The following is a 19,766-nucleotide window of genomic DNA, read 5'->3' as shown; positions in this document are numbered from 1 at the left end:
GATATTCCTTTTTTTAAAAAAAATAATAAATCGTGATATTTTTCTTTTGTACACAAAGGAACTAACTCAGAAATTCAAAATATTTCGTGAAATGAGATTTACGAAAATGAAAACATTAAAAATGTAGCACTTTCATGATATTACTGGCCGAAAATCTTTTAGATTTCCCTTTGGGAAAAGAGTTATTTAATTTTCCTTAAGCAATCTTCCACATGTTTGCAACTTTGTCAATCATAATAAAAATTGTAGGTGGGATTTCATTGGGGCGTTGTCTTTCTTTTTTTTTCCCTTCCATCTAATTTGTATTTAATAGCGCAAAGCGTTAAAAATTTTTCTTCATTTCTCTCTCCTTCAATATTAACAAATATCGCTTCCAGAACTAAGTCTAAAGGATATCGATCTAAACTTTATTTCTAGATATTTCGTTTCTGTTTATCCTTCCCTTATAAAAGCATTAAAAAAAGACGTCATAGTCCGAGAGTCAAAGTAAGAAAAATTTCGCTAATTTATCTATTTTATCTCAGATATATATATATATATATATATATATATATATATATATATATATATATATATATATATATATATATATATATATATATATATATATATATATATATATATATATATATATATATATGCTGATTATAATGAAGATTGTAATAATAGGTCGGCTCACGCATTGCTTAATTATTTCATGAATTGCTTAAGTCGATTAGTTAATGCCTGAAATAAATTGCATTTAGATTTCAAACTGAGAAGAAGTTTAGGTTTCTATTGGTTTAGCTTTTAGCTGTTGATATCGTAATGGCGTGACAATAATGGACAATCGATGACCGTCTGCGTTTCATCCTAAATGGTGTTCCTGCGACAATACTGGTACGTGCGCAATCCACAGATCCATGCGCATATTATCACAATTGACATAGTAAAACAGATGGTGATTAGTGATCAACCGTCCTTTACACTATATTTCCTAGCAGTACGTGGATTTTTCTGATCAGCGGGGACTCTTCATTAGAGTGGATTTCGAAATAACAAAACAAAATCAAAGAAAGTGCAGTCAGACACAGTACAGAGACAATCGACCAAGCGCAGTCCGGAAAATTGGACCTCGATTCAAACTGTGGTAGGATAAGACTAAACCCATCACACCGTCCTGATAAATCAAAGTTACTTCACTGCTGACAATCGAGAAGAATCCTTATCACCGAGTGTTATTGTCTTTTCATAAGACACAAGACTGTTTTTGTAAGACACTGTTTTCTCTCTCTGAGTGATGCATTCCTGTAATTTGTACAATTTCTTATTTTATTTCATGACTCATAGTATAATTGCATAGATCTTGGGCAATGAAAATAAAATAAATGTGACTATGGCTTTTTAGTTGTTGAAGCAAATTGTCCTTAGAATAGTAGAAGAATGAAAAAAGAGCAGAATAAGCTTACTTGAAGTTAGATAAATATTAAACATGTTATTGTTTTTCAAAATTTAACTTATCTAATTAAAAAAAAAACGAATTGATTTTACAGGAAGGGTTTTAGTCTTGTCTACTATTTTTTGAGGAAGCTTAAAAATTAACAACAACTATTTTCTACTTTTCCTACGCTATTTATACTATATTTCCTATTACTGCGAAAATTCAGAAGAAAAAAAACGCTGAAGGGTATGTGCTTATGCCATATTTTATTTTATTTTTTTATTTTAGATTTCCCGGATTGCTTGGAAAAGTAGAAAATAGTTTTCTTTTCAGTTTTTTTCAAAAAGTAGTTGGCAGGACTGAAGTCTTTTCAGCATACAGCAGTACAAACAATGCAAACTTTATTGTTTCTTCCTGTAGACTCGAAAAATACACTCAAGTTGAAGAAGGCTGGTGTTTGTGAAACAATATTTGGCTATTTATTCGACTGAAAGAATATGTGCGAGGAAGATAAAAAGAGAGAATACGAACGAGTGTCCAATTTTTATGATGGAAAGTCTTTGTTTATCACTGGAGCAAGTGGATTTCTTGGATCGGTAATTACCTAATTTAATCTTAGTAATTTTATGCATACAGTGATTATTTGTGTATTACATTTATATATATATATATATATATATATATATATATATATATATATATATATATATATATATATATATATATATATATATATATATATATATATATATATATATATATATATATATATATATATATATATATATATATATATATATATATATATATATGTATATATCTTTATATATAAGAAGAGAGTGGAATGATAACACATAGCCAATCACAGAAGACTCCTGGTTAGTAACGCACGAAACAGCCAATCAAAATTGAGAAAGCATGTGTGTGAAGATGTAATAATTTTTAATAATGCTATCTGCAGAAATGTTACAACTAAACTTACCAGCTAAATCTTCTTGCGATTTTTATTTTATATTGAATGTGTGAAATATATTGAACAGAGTTTACGTTAAAATACTTATATCTCTTATAAAAAGATTAACTCGCATAGAAGTAGAGAATACAAACATATCGTTGCCAGATTAATAAATTAGAATTATAATAATTTTCTAATTGGTCAAAGTTAGTCCCGCCTACAAACTCCAATTTCACCGGAATCGTGCGGAATGGCGATTTCGATTCCGGATTCCGATATGCTCATGTTGCGGCACAGTGGGTTTTACGAAATTGGCAATCCGATGAAAGCTAGTTTCCGATCGGAATCGTTTCCGAGCGGAATAAGTTTCGATGAGTTGGTAATAGGGCCCAATCGAAACTTAGATAATCGCTTAGATGATAGCTTAGATAACTTAAAATCGCATTAACTTAGAACTGAAAGCTTAAAAATTCATACATTTTCAACAATTTTGTGTTCTAAAAGCCAAGTTTGTGTTTATTTGAAGTATAGAGAGTAGTGTAGAGTGAAATTACAACGTAGTATTTTCAAATGGCTTCACGTACAAAAATTAATATTCGCCTCCAAACAATGATTGTGGAATACCTAGAAAACAATCCAGATTAAAATAAAGGAAGCCTTACCGGCATATCTGGCGTAATTACCACTATAAATATTAAATACCAAATCACTACTATATAAGACATGTTAACTTGCATCCACGTTAAAGTACCATAAGATAGTTGAAGGATAACACAGTCGATAGTAAAATCTCCACACATGCATATTTCAAACAATATAGGAAATTCTAATAGCTAACTTTGGTAATTCCTTTTTTTAGCTAAGATTCTATTGTTTTTCGTACATATTTTTTTTATGTAGCTTTTGTTATTAATTTTCACAATCCGATATTATTCATTTCCACTACTGAATTTCGCCTATGAGTAACACCATTTAAAAAAAAACTAATTTCCAACCTAAATTAATTTCTAAATTCTGTTGTCGGGATATTGGAATACCCAAAATCCTTTAAGCCGATAGATCTTTCTCTTAATAGTGTTTCGATCACTCTCTTCAGCAATAGCTGGCTGTATGACGGAAAACAGCGCCATTTTGTTTACTGAAATAAACAAACTCTTATCGGAATCTAGATTTCGCTTACTCTTAAGGCCTGTTTAGACGATCCAATTTCTTGGACAGAGATTGATTGATATTGATGGAAACTTGTTTTGCTTTGAGCTTGGATCGTGTAAACAAACATCCAAGAACTTGGTCCAACTTCTTGGACGATAGTAGAGCATGTTCTACTTTCCATCCAAGTTTTTTCTCCCTTAACCAATCAGCGTCTTAGGTTTTGTGACGTCAACAAGCTGGCAGCAAATTATGTCATTTTGTTGTGGGTTTTCATATATTTTAGTCTAAATAAATTGATCTGTTGAGGTTTATTTGTGTTATTATGATTTTATTTGAATTTATTTAGTAATTTTAAACTTATGTAAGTATTATTTTAAAATGCTGAATATGAACAATGCGCATGCGCAAGTTTTTCTTTCAACGAATCAGCGACATTCAAGAACTTGGATAGTGTCAACGAATCATCCAATTTCTTGGACAGAGAAATCCGACCAATTTCTCGGATTCAAGAAATTGGACCGTGTAAACAGGCCTTTAAACCTGCCGGAATGGGATTCGTAATAATTTCGCATCGGAATTTAGTTCCGAGTGGAATCAAGAGCTCGTAATACGACTTAACTGACATTCACGGATTTATGACGTCACGAGAGTTTCATTTCGATCGGAATCAGATTCCGTGAAGCTGGTAATAGGGCCCCAGACGTTTAAATGAAAACGAATAGTATGGAAAAGAAATTGATAAAAAATGTTTTATATAATGAGGTTTTAATTTTATCATTGTTTATCCTTGCTTTCAATTGTTTTTTACTTACTTTCAAAAAATCGTTCAGCCGGAAATATTAATTAACAGTTCATATTTGTTTGAGATATTTCTTAAATAATGCGTAAAAGTGCAAATCATTGGTACACAAAATGATGTGAAAAAAAATCAATGAAAAATGTACATAGTGAATATTCAGAATTTGTGAATATTCAGAGATCTATTGTAAATAATTTTTAATCTTATTGTTTTCACCTTATTTTTTTATAACAATTCAGACAAAAATGTTTATTGATCATTGATAACATAATTATTTAATTTTTCATTTGTTTTTTTTTATTAGTATTAAATATGACAAAAAAAATTAAATTGCTTAATTTAATTTGTCGAATTTCAGTTACATATGTTTTTATAATATAATTTGTTTTTTGTCTGATCGAAACTGAAATATTTTGTTATTCGACAGTATTGAAGTTAATTGGGCTATTACTTGCAATGGTTTTCGCTTTTGAAATATTACTCAGCATCAACTTATTAATATTACATGTTTTAATTTGTTTGCCATATTTTAAAATATTTTTTTCATTTGGTTTTAATTGCTTTCAGTTTAAAATTTAAATTACAGGGGGGAGGGAGATGAAGCACCATATAGGGAGAGTCCGGCATCCTATAAGATCAACAATGATTTGAGTTAGGGGTAAAAATATACTTGAGGGTGCCCCTTGGCAAAATTGGCGACTTATGTTTGGCGCCATTCCTATTTGTTTGGAACACCGTGGTAACAGGAATGGCTGACAAAATATAATGTATTTCAATAAAACATTGGAAAATTTCAACAAAACATCGGCCAAAACCTTATAAAATTGCAGAAACCCGATATGAGCAAAATTAATAAGCCAATAAAATGCATTTTGAATCGAAACAAAAATTAATGGAGTAAGCACAGAAAGAAAATTTAAAAAAAAACAATTCACTTCTTCGTTAAGCATGAATATTCTCAGATTTAGGTGCACCGAATTCTCTAATAGCAGTTAGATACTGTCTAAATTTATCATGAATAGAATCTGTGTACCTCCGTCGCCACATAAATTTGGCGAAATACGAATCGAAAATGGCGTTTGTGGTACCGGACTACGATGACATTTTTTTTCTAAAGTATCTTTTTATGATGACTGCCCGCATACCTTCGATCTTATTGACCATAAGCAAAACTAACCTTACCAGCCGGTATCCAACGTAGAACTAACGGACGTCTGAAATAACATATACCGTTGAACATTCAAAAATAACGCTAAAATCTAAATCAATCAGAATCACGATTAGGTTACAACATCGCCCAGCTTGGCGATCACAACTCTGCCACGCGTTATGTACGGAGATTAATCACCGGCTAATACCCTATAGTAATGTGTTAAATAATATTGCTTTCTCGCTTCATATAAGTTTTTAATATTGTTTGTATTAAAATTGCTTTATATAAGTTTATAATGCTGATAATAAAAACCTCTGACATTTTACAATCCTATCATATTCTCTCTATGTGATGTTGGTGCAGAAAAATTGCCAGCTAATCTCCAGGAAAACGACTTTAATTTTGTTGGCGAAGCGAACAAAAATGTAATTGCGTAGCAGTTATCGGGGGTTGGCGAGCGTATATATATATATATATATATATATATAAATTCTATGTAAAGTCATAATTGTCAGGTGATAATATACAGCTTTATTGCTTTTACGCGGCAGAAACCGGTTTGCACTTGTTTTACGTTCGTGTATCAACTGGTTAAGATTGTAATGCAATACGTTAAAAATAAATACAAATAGGAAGTTTATAAAAAATCTCTTGAATAAAAGCCCTTTACATGTATGTTTAAATATAAAAACATTGCATAAAAACTCGTGCAAAACATGTAATTATTAAAAAACTATAGTGTGTGTAAAAATTTTATCTAATTATTACAATATAATAATATAATACCTGATGCAATAAATATTCTATATTTTTATAATATATCGTCTAATTTATCCAATCGTCGAATTTATATTACATATCGCCTAATTTAACCAGTTGACATACGAATGTAAACAAGTTTCAAACCGGTTTCAGTGGCGTAAAAATAATAAAGCTGTATAGTATCACCTGATAATTAAGATTTTACATATAATCTTATAGTGTGTCTAATAATTTGTCTAGGGACTGTATATATATATACACGCAAATTAAGCAATTAATAAGCTTTCATTTCTATGTAGCGTTTTTTATTAGTTACTTTAATTGGTTATTTCAAAAACACCTTATTATTTAGAAACAACTATTCATCATCTAATTAAAAGCTTTTTAAATGAGCTTTCTGTTCACACATCTCGGTCGCATCTGTTCAAGCGTTCCCTATAGGGAAATATGATTTCCGGTATAAAAAAATTTTTACCGCCTTATGAAACACTGATTCCGGTATGACATTGAATCCGGTATGACAGTAATATACCAGACCCAATATTATACCGAAACAGGTGTTTCATAAGCTGGTATCATATGAGTTCCGTTACGATACCGGATTTGACAATCATATCGAAACCCGTGTTTCATAAGCTGGTATAATACTGGTTCTGGTATGGTGTCAGAGCTGGTGTTTCATAAGTTTGCTTCAAACTAGATCCATCGTTATACCAGGATCTCTGTTTTATAAACCAGTTTCATACTAGTTTTAGTGATACTGGTATCTGTCATAAAACCAAGACCAGCATTATACTGATATTAGCATTGTTCTACCCCCAATGTATTGGAATTTGTGCTTTAAAAACTGGTTTATTTGTTTGCACCACCTTACGAAAAAGGTTAACATGATGTCCAAACCTCTGTACTATAGACATAATTATGGTAGCTATACTAATTACATCAGGACCTACTTATCTTATTAAGAGATTCAATGAGATATTAATACAGCTTCAAAATTTATTTATACAACAGCATTGAAAAAAATACTAAGACATTATAACTTACAAGATTAGTTTCAATTATATATAAATTGCCTCACTTTAATAAACTCAAATAAATAAACATTAAATATTGATATTGTTTGCTTAACATTTTTATTAAATTTTGTAAAATGCTTCTGATTGCATTTTTTAAAAAAGTTTTTCATAGGAGAGTATAATTAAAATAGTCTCCCAATTATTCACAATTAGCTGTGTTAAACACTTTTAACCGTTGGAAAGTCCTAAACTAAAAGAGGTATGTGATTTAGCAACAGTCATCACATTCTGTTTTATTTATTTATTTTTATGTAAGAGATTATAATGACCCGACTCTGGAAATGTGAAGTTGCAAGGGAAACTTGCAAGGTAGTTTTCCATTCTTGCTAATACTAGTCTGTTTTACTTAGACTCAGACACCTGTGGCAGCTTTTTATGTCACACAGTAAATGTTCTATGCAGCACAATGTGTACTATGTCACCAGAAAAAAGTTCTCAATCAAGGAATACTTACTACAAGTATAAATTTGAATAGACTTTTTTAAGTCTCATTAGAAAAATTTTTCAAGAGCTTCAAATCTGGTCTTATGCAATGTATAAACTCTAATATTTCAGATTATGGATTTTTAAGGGCATAAATAACGTAGCTAATTGAGGATACAGAGATCCGTGTAAGAGGGGGGGGGGGGGAGGTTTCCTTATTTTTTAATATCTTTTATGTTTTGAAAGGATCCATACTAGTTTTTTTTATCCGCATAAGATCGAACATTCTTGAAGAAACAATTGTCAGCTAGACCAAACAATACAAAGAGAGACCTAAACTCGTGAATAGATGCAGCAGAGAAAGATCATTGAGTTCTCAAAATAATGAATTGGAAAAATTTGGTCTCTTTCGAAGCTGTTAAAAAAATCTTCACTGGTCCATGAAAGACAAAGAATTTTTTCTTTGTAGAATAAAGCACCACCTAAAATAAATAAACCTGATATGAAATGAATTTAGAAATTTTATTAAAATAAGTCAAAAATGCTGAAATATTCATCAGTATCAAAAAAATATCTAGATTCTAGAGTAGACTGACAATATTGTCTGTTAATAGATGAGCTTGCTATAATATAGTTGTCAGGTTAACTTAAGCATAATAAATATCTAGCATTTTTAATCAAGTTTGGTAAGGTTTTAGACATAATGCTAAAAATAATGATTTTCACCATCCTGTCCAAAACTAGTATATTTACAGAAACTTCATTTTAGAAGCATTAAATTTTTAAAATTTTTTAAATTTAAGTACAAAACAAATTAAGCAACCTATAAATTAAGCTATTATTTACTGTTTTAAGTGAGCAATGGTCTACGTGTGATCCTTCGTCGCGAAGCAAAGGTAACTGTTGTTAACAGAGCTTATAACAAAAATGTAAATTTACTTTTATTATATTGACTTCAACATTCTCTCAAATCTAATCAGACATCGGTTTTGAAGGGTGCTTGTTGACATAAGTGTTGGTACTAATATCAAGCAGCATATAGTTAAAAGATTTATTTTCAAAACATTGCCCACAATTGAGAAAAAATATGAAATTTATATTTCTATTTAATTGAAGACTTTATGGCCACTAAGTACTGGTAGGCAGCAAGCTGTTAGAAGCCTGAACGAATAAGATATTTTTAATATAGATTTTATTTTTTAATACTTTATTATAATTTAATTAATTATATAATTAATAATTATATAATTAATAATTATATAATTAATAATTATATAATTAATAATTATATAATTAATAATTATATAATTAATAACTATATAATTAATAATTATTTAATTAATAATTATATAATTAGTAAAATTATATAATTAATTATAATTTATTAATTATATAATTTTATTAATCAATTTTAATTGTAGGAAGTAAAACTAGGAAATTTTTCTTTTGAATGACTGAATATTCATTATCGATATAATGGCCATCCAAGAAGTCAGATGGACTGGAGATGGAATAATTGAAAAGAAAAATCACACAGTTATCTATAGTTGTGATAAGAAGAAACACATATTTGGAACAGGCTTTATCCTGAGTAAAAGGATAAGGCCATTATTAATAGATTATGTCACCAAATCATCCAGACTATGTAAAATTAGGATTAAGGGAGCTTTTTTCAACTACAGTTTCATTACCTTTCATGCTCCAACTGAAGACAAGGACAGTGTGGAAAAGGAGCTCTTTTATGAAGAACTGCATGCTTTATATGCATCCTGCCCAAAAAATGATGTCAAAGTGTTACCAGGGGATGCAAATGCAAAAATTGGCAAGGAAAAAGAATTTAGATCAATAATTGGCAAATTTAGTCTCCATGACATTTCAAGCGACAATGGAAAGCGACTTATTGACTTTGCTGCAGATCATAATATGATCATACCAAGCACAATGTTCCAGCATAAGAGGATACATAAAATGACCTGGCGATCTCCTGATGGGATCACATACAATCAAATCGATCATTTTTTGATTGATTCCAGGCATAAATCGGATATTGAAGACGTAAGAACCTACCGAGGTGCCAACTTAGATTCAGACCGCTTCTTAATAATAGCAAAACTACGAGCTAGAATCTCCAACATTCGAAAGATTCGAGGAAAATGTTTGGAAAAGTTTGACCGTAAACAACTAAAAGATGAGGCAATTAAGCTCAAATTCCGGAATCAAATTGACAGTAACCTTGAAGAATCTAAGGATAACCATGGGGAGGAAGATGCATAAACGATAAATGGAACTCTTTGAAGGAAACAATCGTTAAGACTGGTAACGAGGTTATTGGAAAAGCTACGAAAACTAAAAGGAAATATTGGTTTGATTGTGAATGCTACACGATAACAGAAAAAAAGAATGAAGCATATAAAAAGATGCTGAATAAGAGAAATTCTAGAAATGCTGAGATCAAATACAAAGAGGGAAGAAGGGAGGAGAAGAAAATTCATAAAACAAAGAAGGCATTTCTCGACGATCTTTTAAAAAATGTTGAACATTTAAGGGGATCTAATGAAAGCAGAGCTTTCTTTCGGGAAATAAACCTAGGACGAAAGGAATTTAAACCCAGAACTACCTCATGTCGTGACAAGAATGGGGCAATCTTGACTAACAAAATGCAAGTATTGGAGAGATGGAATGAGCATTTTTATGAACTACTGAATGGAATTAGAGATGAACATGAACCACCTACAGAAGACATTGAAATTTATAACCAACATATTGTGGAACTGCCAACATTAGAAGAAGTCGATGACGGAATAAAAAAGCTAGAGGACAATAAAGCACCAGGCCCCGATGAAATCCCATAAGAATTTCTAAAAAATGGGGGAACAAGTGTCACGAAGAAAATATATGATCTGGTACGAGCTATATGGGAGCAAGAATTAATCCCTGAAGAGTGGAAAACCAGCATGACCTGTGTGATACATAAGAAAGGAGATATACTGGATTGCTCAAACTACAGAGGAATTAGCTTGCTCTGTACAAGTTATAAAGTATTTTCTAACATCTTTTTCAAAAGACTCTCCCCGCTTGTTGAGAATATAATTGGAGATTATCAGTCCGGATTCAGGAAGGGGCGATCCACCTCAGAGCAAATTTTCAACATCCGGCAAATTTTGGAGAAGACAATAGAATTTGGTATTGACACGCACCATCTATATATTGATTTTAAAACAGCCTACGATAGTGTTAGCCGAAAAACTCTAATATCAGCCCTAAGAGAATTTAATATACCGGAGAAACTAGTGAAGTTGATTAGCTTGACACTAAGTGAAACCAAAATCATGATCAAGATACAGAATAGTCTTTCCCATCCAATAGAAATTAGAAATGGTGTACGACAGGGAGATGCCTTGGCATGTCTTCTCTTTAATCTAGCATTAGAAAAAATAGTAAGGGACTCAAACATCAACACCCGAGGAAATATCTTCAACAAATTAGTTCAAATATTGGCTTTTGCTGATGATTTAGATATTATCGCTAGAACGCAGACAGCACTAACACAATCCTTTTTATGTTGGGAGAAGGAAGCCATTAAGATGGGATTAAGAATCAATGAAAATAAAACTAAATATATGCCATGCACAAAAGCTGGCTATAAAGAAACACAGTTTGAAATTGGAGCATGCAAATTCGAAGCCGTTGATAGCTTCACCTATTTGGGATCTAAGATTAACAACAAAAATGACACTACACAAGAAATACACACGAGCATCACGATGTCTAATAAGTATTTTTATGGCCTAAGAAAATATCTTAAGTCAAGCCTAATAAAAAGAAAAACAAAAGTGTTACTCTACAAATGTCTTATACGATCAGTGCTTACATACGCATGTGAGACCTGGACAATGACCCGTGGAGATGAAAATATGATAGCTAGTTTTGAGAGAAAAATACTGCGAAGCATTTTTGGTGGAATAAGTAAAAACGGTACTTGGTTTAGAAGATCAAACACGGAACTCTACAAAGCATATAAAGAACCTGATGTCATTAAATTTATCAAAATTCAAAGGATTAAATGGGCAGGCCACATTATAAGAATGGAGGATAGCAGGACAACCAAAAAAGTTTTCTGTGCCAGGCCAACAGGTACAAGAAAAAGAGGACGACCAAACCTAAGATTTTTAGACTGCCTTGAAAAGGACCTACAAATTTTAAAGATAATTAACTGGAGAACCTTAGCTAAGGGAGCCTCGGCCAAGGCCCATCCTGGGCTGTCGTGCCTATGAGAAGAAGAAGAAGAATATTCATTAAAAAATTAATGAGTAATTGGGAAATAACTTTAAAAACAGAACTAAAAACTTCGAGAAAAAATTAAAATTTCAAAATGCATTTTTAAATGTGAGGTATTTATTCAAAAAAAAAATTTCAGTATATTTATTAATCTAACATGCTATGGTAAGGCAAAAATGTATTTTTTTTTTCTTGAAAAATATTTCACTGTGCCAGAGGTTTTGAAAAATAAATTTATTATTTAAATTCCTGAAAGCATTTACTGATATTTAATTATGTAATTCATTTCATGTTTTGTTTGATTTGATATTTTTTTAAAAATAATTTTTATCTTAAAATAGAATGAACAGCAAACTAAATGTAAGCTGGTATACATTATTTATCTAGAAATCAGTGCATATATCTAACGAATTGAGGATAACAAAAAACAAATTTAATTATTAATGAGTAATATAGATTTTAAAATATGTATGAAATTAAATATAAAACCATTAAAGAAGCAAAATTTGAAAAAACAAATATTATAAAGAATTCTCTTTCCATATTAAATTTATCTGTTTAAATTTTAACTACCTATAATGCTAGACAATTGTATGGTTCATTTTTAGTTTCTTCCATTAAGTTTCTTTCAGCCTTTCGGAAGAAATAGGTCTGATCTGAAAGATTTCCTTGCCTTGTTTAAGTACTTATGTTAAGTTTTACTATGTACCTTGTTAAGATTTACTAAGTGCTTTTATAATATTTTTTCAAGTTGATAATATTTCTTCTACTAATTTACTTATGAGCATGGATTAAATTTCAATGAAGAAGGTCGAACAAAGGGCTGAAGGTCGAAATTAAAAAGTATACTTTCAAGTATACAAAACTGATTAACAATGTATATGATTATACAACTTACAGCCTATAGACTAAATAAAGCCCTCAACTGTTTTGCAACTTTTTGCCTCCTACCTCTAAAATAATAAAAAATATTTATTTAAAAAAAAATTAAAGAAATATTTATTAAAAAAAAATTAAATAATATGTGGCAAAAAATTTAAATAATTTTTTTTAATTTTATTCATTAATTTGAAACATTTAAAACAAAAATGGCTGAAGTATTTCAATAAAATATTAAAATTTAATCTGCAGTTGGTCAAAATAGTAAAAAAAAAAGAAGATTTTCAGGGACCAAAGCTTCGGCCACAGTACAGATTAAGCATTGAACAAACGTTGAATGAATATATAATATCATATTATACTCTATATGTTTTGACATTTATAGCTTTGTGAAATATTTTCAGATTTCAGTGTATTTTTTATAATTGATATCATCAATCGAAGTATTTACTTTTGCTTTGCACTGGTAGTGCCAGGAAAACAGATAATTAATAATATAAAATTCAGATAATTAATAATATAATACACGTGCTGAATAAAAAAATAATCAGCAAATGATAAAAATTTAGACTTTACTTATTTTTTGATAAGTCTCTACTTGTTTGATACTTTGTTGATAACCTTCATCAATGACTATGAAATTAATTAAATTTTTGTGACAGATTTTTTTGAAAAAAGACTAAAATATTATACACATAACTACTATATAAAATATAATTATGAAAGAAACCCCTTAAGAGTTGTCATTATCGTAAAATTTGTCCTAATAAATAACAATTGTCTAATTAATAATAATGAATTGTTTTTAAAAATTTCATATCTAGATATTTAAAGAATGTTTCCTGCAATATTTTAATAGCTTCGTTTTAACAACTAAAATTTCTCTGATAATTAATGCTTGAATATAATATAATGGGCAATAGCCCGAATGACAGTATTTTTTATTATAATAATAGTTGTAAAAAGAATATTCAGAACATAAATTGTTATAGGCTGAATCACAACTTATTATTTCGCCAGTTCAAAGTTGTGGCAGGGTGGCTGACTTCGTTTTATCTGTAAAAATGGAGTTAAAATTTCCAGTTCTATGCAATTAGTTTCTATTTGGAAATTTTATGATTATTTTTAGAAATGGAAGTTATTAATTTCCCCTGAATAGATATTAATTTTTAAGGAGTGGAAAATACTTACCTAATTAACTCTTTGTTACAACACGAAGACACACAGCCATAGCCAATGAGAGTCAAGATCTCTCAGTAAGTTCGTAATTTTATCCACGGAAGTGCTAAGGAACACGGCAATCAGATGTGTTTGAAAACTATAGTAAATATTTCAAATCTTTTTTGAGTGAAATAAAGTATTTTTGCTTTAGTCAATTCATTAGCACTTAAATATTTTTAAGTGGGGAATTTTTAGTTTTTTAAATATATTTAAAGGGTAATTTTCAATTTTTTATTCGAATAACTAAATATTATGTATCATGTTAAAACTCAATAAAATGAACACATAGGGCTATTTGATATTATTATGAAACAGTATTATTTGCATTTCATAATAGAAAATAATTTTATAAGAAAAGATTTCCTTTTGCTTTTAAATTCTGATTCTTTTTCAATATAAAAAGAATGAGCTTCATTCAAATGCATCATTTCTTATTTTCTAAAATGTAATGAAATATTGGATTTAATCATACATTAGAAAATAAGAAAAGATACATTTGAAAAAAGAAACGACTACGAGACTAAAAAATACGTCATATTATGTTAGAAAAGAGACGTCGTATTATGTTAGCAAAGAATTACTGGCATTTTCATAAAATTGTTATTAAAAATATAAGCTTTACAGAATTATTTCAGTACCTCGCGAAAAACATTTGAATTCCAAATGGAAATAATATAAACGTAAACATACTTTATCTGCGAACAACAATTATTCGCAAATAAACCATTCATTCAATATAAAAATGAGGTAAAATAATTTAGCTAAGTGTTTTGATCCTTAAGATTGTAAAACTTTAAAATAGTAGTTATTATTTTCAAAAATAATGTACCTTTTTAAATTTTTTAGTTCTCCAACTGGTATAAAATATTACTGCGCAATAAAACTTATTTCCACTTTTGAAATTCTCACTAAAAATGTTAGCAAAAAAGTGTACTCATTTGAAGTCTCAAAGAAAGGCTTAAGAGAGGAAAAAACAAAGGATAAGGACTAAATAATTTTTTATTATGGATGGTACTTATGAAATACACTGCAAATAAAAAGATGAGAAAAAATTCTTGCAAGTAAAATTCAAAAACTAATCCAAATCTAAAAAATGCAAATTTACTCAATGAATCCTTAATGATTAAGGAGTTAAAGTACCAACAGAACAATTATAATTTTTTTAAAAATAAAATTAAAACAAACAATTTTAAGGCTGTATGACGTGCGCACTTTAAAGGAAAATCAATTAATTTTCACAAGTTAGTAATAAGGATAAGATTTTTTAAATATTCAAAAAATATATATTAAATCTACCAATTTCTAAATCTTAAAAAGCTGTAAGTTTCTGCATCATTTTTTGCAAATTTTTTTTTCTTCAGCATTACGGTTCCTGCTGTAAATCTGCTCATTCATTTGCTTATATGTGAACTAGAAAATTTTATGTAGTGCCCGATATATGCAAAATTGAGAAAAAAAATCAAATGCACTGTATAACATGATGCAAAATTTTTTTAATTTTCAAAACGCTTATACAAAGCGCAATTTTATGAAGTATATTAGGCTGATTGTAAAGTAAAATTTACTTTAAAGTTCTATTTTCAAAAGAAAAAAAAATCCTACGTACTCAAATAGAATGTTAGCATCGAATCATACTAGTGAAAAAGTTTTGTTTTTGCTAGAAAAATCACTGACTATTTGACAAAAAAAGCTGAAAACTATATAAATAATGTAAAATAGAGAAATGAAATTTTTAGTGGTTTTTTGGAATTATTTGAAAATTTAATATAAGCATTAAATTATTTGTCAATACTTTTGTCTAGTTGGTTAATGTGACAACTTAAAATTAAATCACGAAATTTAGTAATTAATTTTAATGTCTGAGTCTATGCCGTAGATCACTCCAAGGACTTTACTCCGAGACTACTAAATATTGGTGTGCAAGAGAGTTTCTGGGGAAATGACTTCGGTCTTTCTTTTACTTCATGTGATTCCTTCTGATGTTTATTGTTCTTCTTTGGTGAATTTGATTGTTTTCCCCGCCATTGGAAAAGTTAGAATTGAAAGTTTTTATGAGAAATATTGATGGAATTTTTTATAAGTGCCTATCCCTTTTACAATTTTTTAAATATATTGTTACTGAAAAGAAAATATCTTTTTTTTGTGAAATTTTTACTTGAGTAATTTTATAATAATAACCGAAATGTTGAATAAATTGCGAGTTATTGTTTGGACATGGGTATAATTACTAGTTTAAAAAAATCATTGCTGGCTAGAGAAGAAAGAAACTCCTGATTCAGGGAACTCTAGTGATTCTTCCACTGAACACGTTTTTTAGAATTATAGCTGTAAATTTCGAAGCATTAGATGTTTGAAATATAACTTGATTGTTTTGCTTGCAGGTTTTGTTGGGAATTCTTTTCCAAAATTTGCCTGAAATCAAACGTATCTTCATTCTACTCAGACCAAAGAAGGGGGTATTGCCAGAAGGAAGAAAGAAGATATTATTGCAGAAAAAGGTAGAAATTTTTAGACTTGTATAAGTTCAGAAATGTTGCAAATAAACCAATGATGCAAAATAATTTTCCAGCTATAGATTTTTTTTAAAAAGACTCATTTATTTGAAAATCTTATTATCCGTACAAATGTGTGCATCAGAATTTTATTCGATGATATTTTCAATTGACTGGAACTAATAAATATTTTAATGGTTTCTATGCGCAGGTAGGGCATAATAAATAAAACAGATTTATTTAACCGTTGCTGTATTAAACAGATTTATTTAAACATTGCTGATGGGGTGTAAATTAAAATTATGCAACATTTTGAAAAAATGCTGATTAAAAAGAAAATTTGAGCTATTCTGGGAAACAAAGTTTATATATTAATTTGCTCTGTTCTAATGAAACACTTCAAAATCACCAAATAAATTTTAATGGCAGACATAGAGGTGTGCAAAAATATGAAATACTTTTAAATGAATCTTCTATAAAACACTTATAGCTACTTCTATTACTTCTAATTTATTTAAATTCTTAAAAAGATTCAATAGAAAAGGATAATTAAGAGTATTTATACAAATTTTATATAAAATGAATTATAAATATTTAACATAAACATTGAAATTTGGAAAGAAATAGATTAGTTACGATTTCGATGAAGAAAAACCTTTCAGAGCTTCATGCAATATTTTCACTGTTTTTGCTTCCTTTTATAATAAACGCTCTTTCATTAATAGATATATCACACGAAAATTATTGGAAACGAAACCGGTAAGTCAATCTTATGCGCAACCGTATCCTCATCCTCCTCGAAAAATTGCTGGAAAATACTTGTGTAATATAGGAATCGCAGTTACCCGAAATATCAGCAACCGCTTCTCTCCTGTGAGAAAAAATTGACTATAATTAAGATCAACTCACACCTGAACCATCAGATCGTTAGCATTTAATGACGTTTCAATTTTATGTGATGACATTCATCATCATGAGTTGACATTCATCATCAATAATCATGGCGGAAATGGAGATGGGGAGATTGTTTGAATAAAATTTTTCTTTGATGAAATTGAACCCTTTGAATTTTTCTTTGATGATGGAAAAATGAACAAGAAATATAAAAGAGGTCACTATATTCATCCCCCCTCCCAATCAGGCATTCACGAAAGACAGATTAGGACCAGAAATTCATTTCATATTATTTGTATATCTTAAGTATGAAAAAGGCAAATAAATAAGCAGTTAAATTAAAAATTTAATAAGTTCTATTAAAAAATAAATTTAGATACGAAGCAATATTAATGAAGATATTGTAACGAAATGCAAACATTAGTTCTTAAGCATTATTGATAGAATTTATTATGGATAGTATAAAATTAACTCTAAATAATAACTATAATAACTTTGTTAAATTTAAACTAAATATTCGAATAATGCACAGAAATTTTAGGTGAAAAAGGGAATTTTTTTTTAAATATATTTCTTTTATGTTTTTATGTTACTCCTCTTATGTTTTCAGCTTTTGACACTTCCTCAGTTTATCTTTGCGTCATTCTATTTTGCATAATGTGCCTGAAATGGAAATGTGTTTTTGCATGCTATATAAACAGCTAATGAAACCGATCTCTTTTCCAGTTTAAACTTAGTTGAATGGTCTGAGCACATGTCTTCTTCTGCCTCTATTGTTTGTCTCCGCTGCTCATCGACTCAATTGCGATGCTATTACTCATTCGTGGCCTCGAGGCCTTTTGTGCTGGAGAGTAAGCCTGAGTATAATCATTGTCTGCTTGGCTTCATTTGTTTCGCCAGATTCTGGATTTACCTTTTGGTTTATTCTCATAGTTCAGAAAAAAAACTTATCATAGGTGGACCTCAGTAAATATTATTTTAAATTACAATGGTATATGCCAATAAATTATAGTGTTCCTTATTTCTCGCTATGAATTTGGAATATTTATTTATTGATATTTACCATGGGCAGGTATATATCATTTCTCCTTAATGTAATTGTATGAATTTGATATGGGTCAAAATTTTACAAATAAGATTATTATTCCTTTATTACATTACTAAGTAATCGCCGATATTATCTGATTATGAGACATTCTTTGATAAATATATTTAGTTTCCGTTTTAAAATTATTTAATAGTAAATAGATACATTTATTTTTATTATAAATATTATAAAAAATGATTTCAAGTAACTTATATAATCAAAGTAATTACATTATATAACTATTTAAAATTCTAAAGATGAATTATATTTAAGAGCAAGTGCTAAGACGAAACATATTTAAGGAGTTTTTATAGAAACCATAAATTAAATAAAAATTAAAAAAAAAAGAGTCTTTGGATGAAATTTCATTGTTAAACGAGCAAAATGATAATATTTATTTTATCTAGAACTCCAAATAAACTATTTCAGAACTAACAAAAAAACAAATTTTTGTTAAAATACCCCCTTTTAATATTAATGACTTCAATTGTGAAAAATTTTATTGAATAAAATTTGTGGAATTGAGAAAAAAAATGGAGCAGCTTGAATGGTGCAATAAGTTTAAAGTAACAAATATTGCTAGAGTATTCGAGATATTGAATAAGAATCGACCTTTTTAACAACTTGAGATGGTTTAAATTAATTTATTACTACTGTGAAATTCCATATTTAGTAAAATTGCAAAAGTTAAAAAACCGTTAGAGTCAAAGAAGACGACTGCAATTCAGATGACTAAAAGACATCAAAATATTACCTGACAATAGTATAACCTAATTCATCATCTATTTTAACAAAAAAGCAAATAAACCCTACCGGAAGTCTTGGGGTCCTCTTCTAACCTCATAGCATTGATGTGACTATTTTGCACCCCGGCAAGAAAAGTGACACAAGTCAAAAAACAGCAATTTCGAGATTATGTCAATAAAAAATATGTATGAAGTGCCTCATTAAGTTCAAATCTCGAACTCACAATTTATATAGCTGAGGGCAGTTGCGTCAGTTTTGTGTCTATTTCAGAATAGGTTTTATAGTATTATTTAAGTGGATTTTTTTCAAATGCAGCATTTTAGAGTAATGACACTGTTCTTGACGGGGTGCAATTTTTTTTTTTTTGACGTCCCGAGTTTGTTTGCATATACGCGGAATACTCAGTTATTCTGAATTTAATTTTT

At 29.2% G+C, this 19,766-nt stretch overlaps 1 protein-coding gene across 4 annotated transcripts in view; it reads left to right on the top strand.

Moving 5' to 3' along the window:
• The first annotated feature begins 329 nt into the window (after nt 1–329).
• Nucleotides 330–19,766, top strand: part of LOC147807200 (fatty acyl-CoA reductase 1-like) — a 90,464-nt gene continuing 71,027 nt past the window's right edge. The window contains exons 1-3 of one of the 4 annotated variants that reach the window (XM_087167955.1): nt 330–486; nt 1,841–2,016; nt 16,503–16,619. In XM_087167955.1, coding sequence (XP_087024081.1) covers nt 1,918–2,016; nt 16,503–16,619 — 216 coding nt within the window. In that variant the 5' untranslated portion in view covers nt 330–486; nt 1,841–1,917. Of the gene's footprint in view, nt 487–1,136; nt 1,252–1,708; nt 2,017–16,502; nt 16,620–19,766 lie in introns of those variants that run through there. The other 3 variants (XM_087167953.1, XM_087167952.1, XM_087167954.1) reach the window with 3 other exon arrangements.

Source organism: Parasteatoda tepidariorum, chromosome 7, assembly GCF_982258835.1.
Source record: "Parasteatoda tepidariorum strain Cologne lab strain chromosome 7, Ptep-v5.0, whole genome shotgun sequence".
Classification (NCBI taxonomy): Eukaryota; Metazoa; Arthropoda; class Arachnida; order Araneae; family Theridiidae; genus Parasteatoda; species Parasteatoda tepidariorum.
The sequence above is the reverse complement of the archived record's forward strand: the minus strand, read 5'-3'. Positions and strand labels throughout refer to the sequence as shown.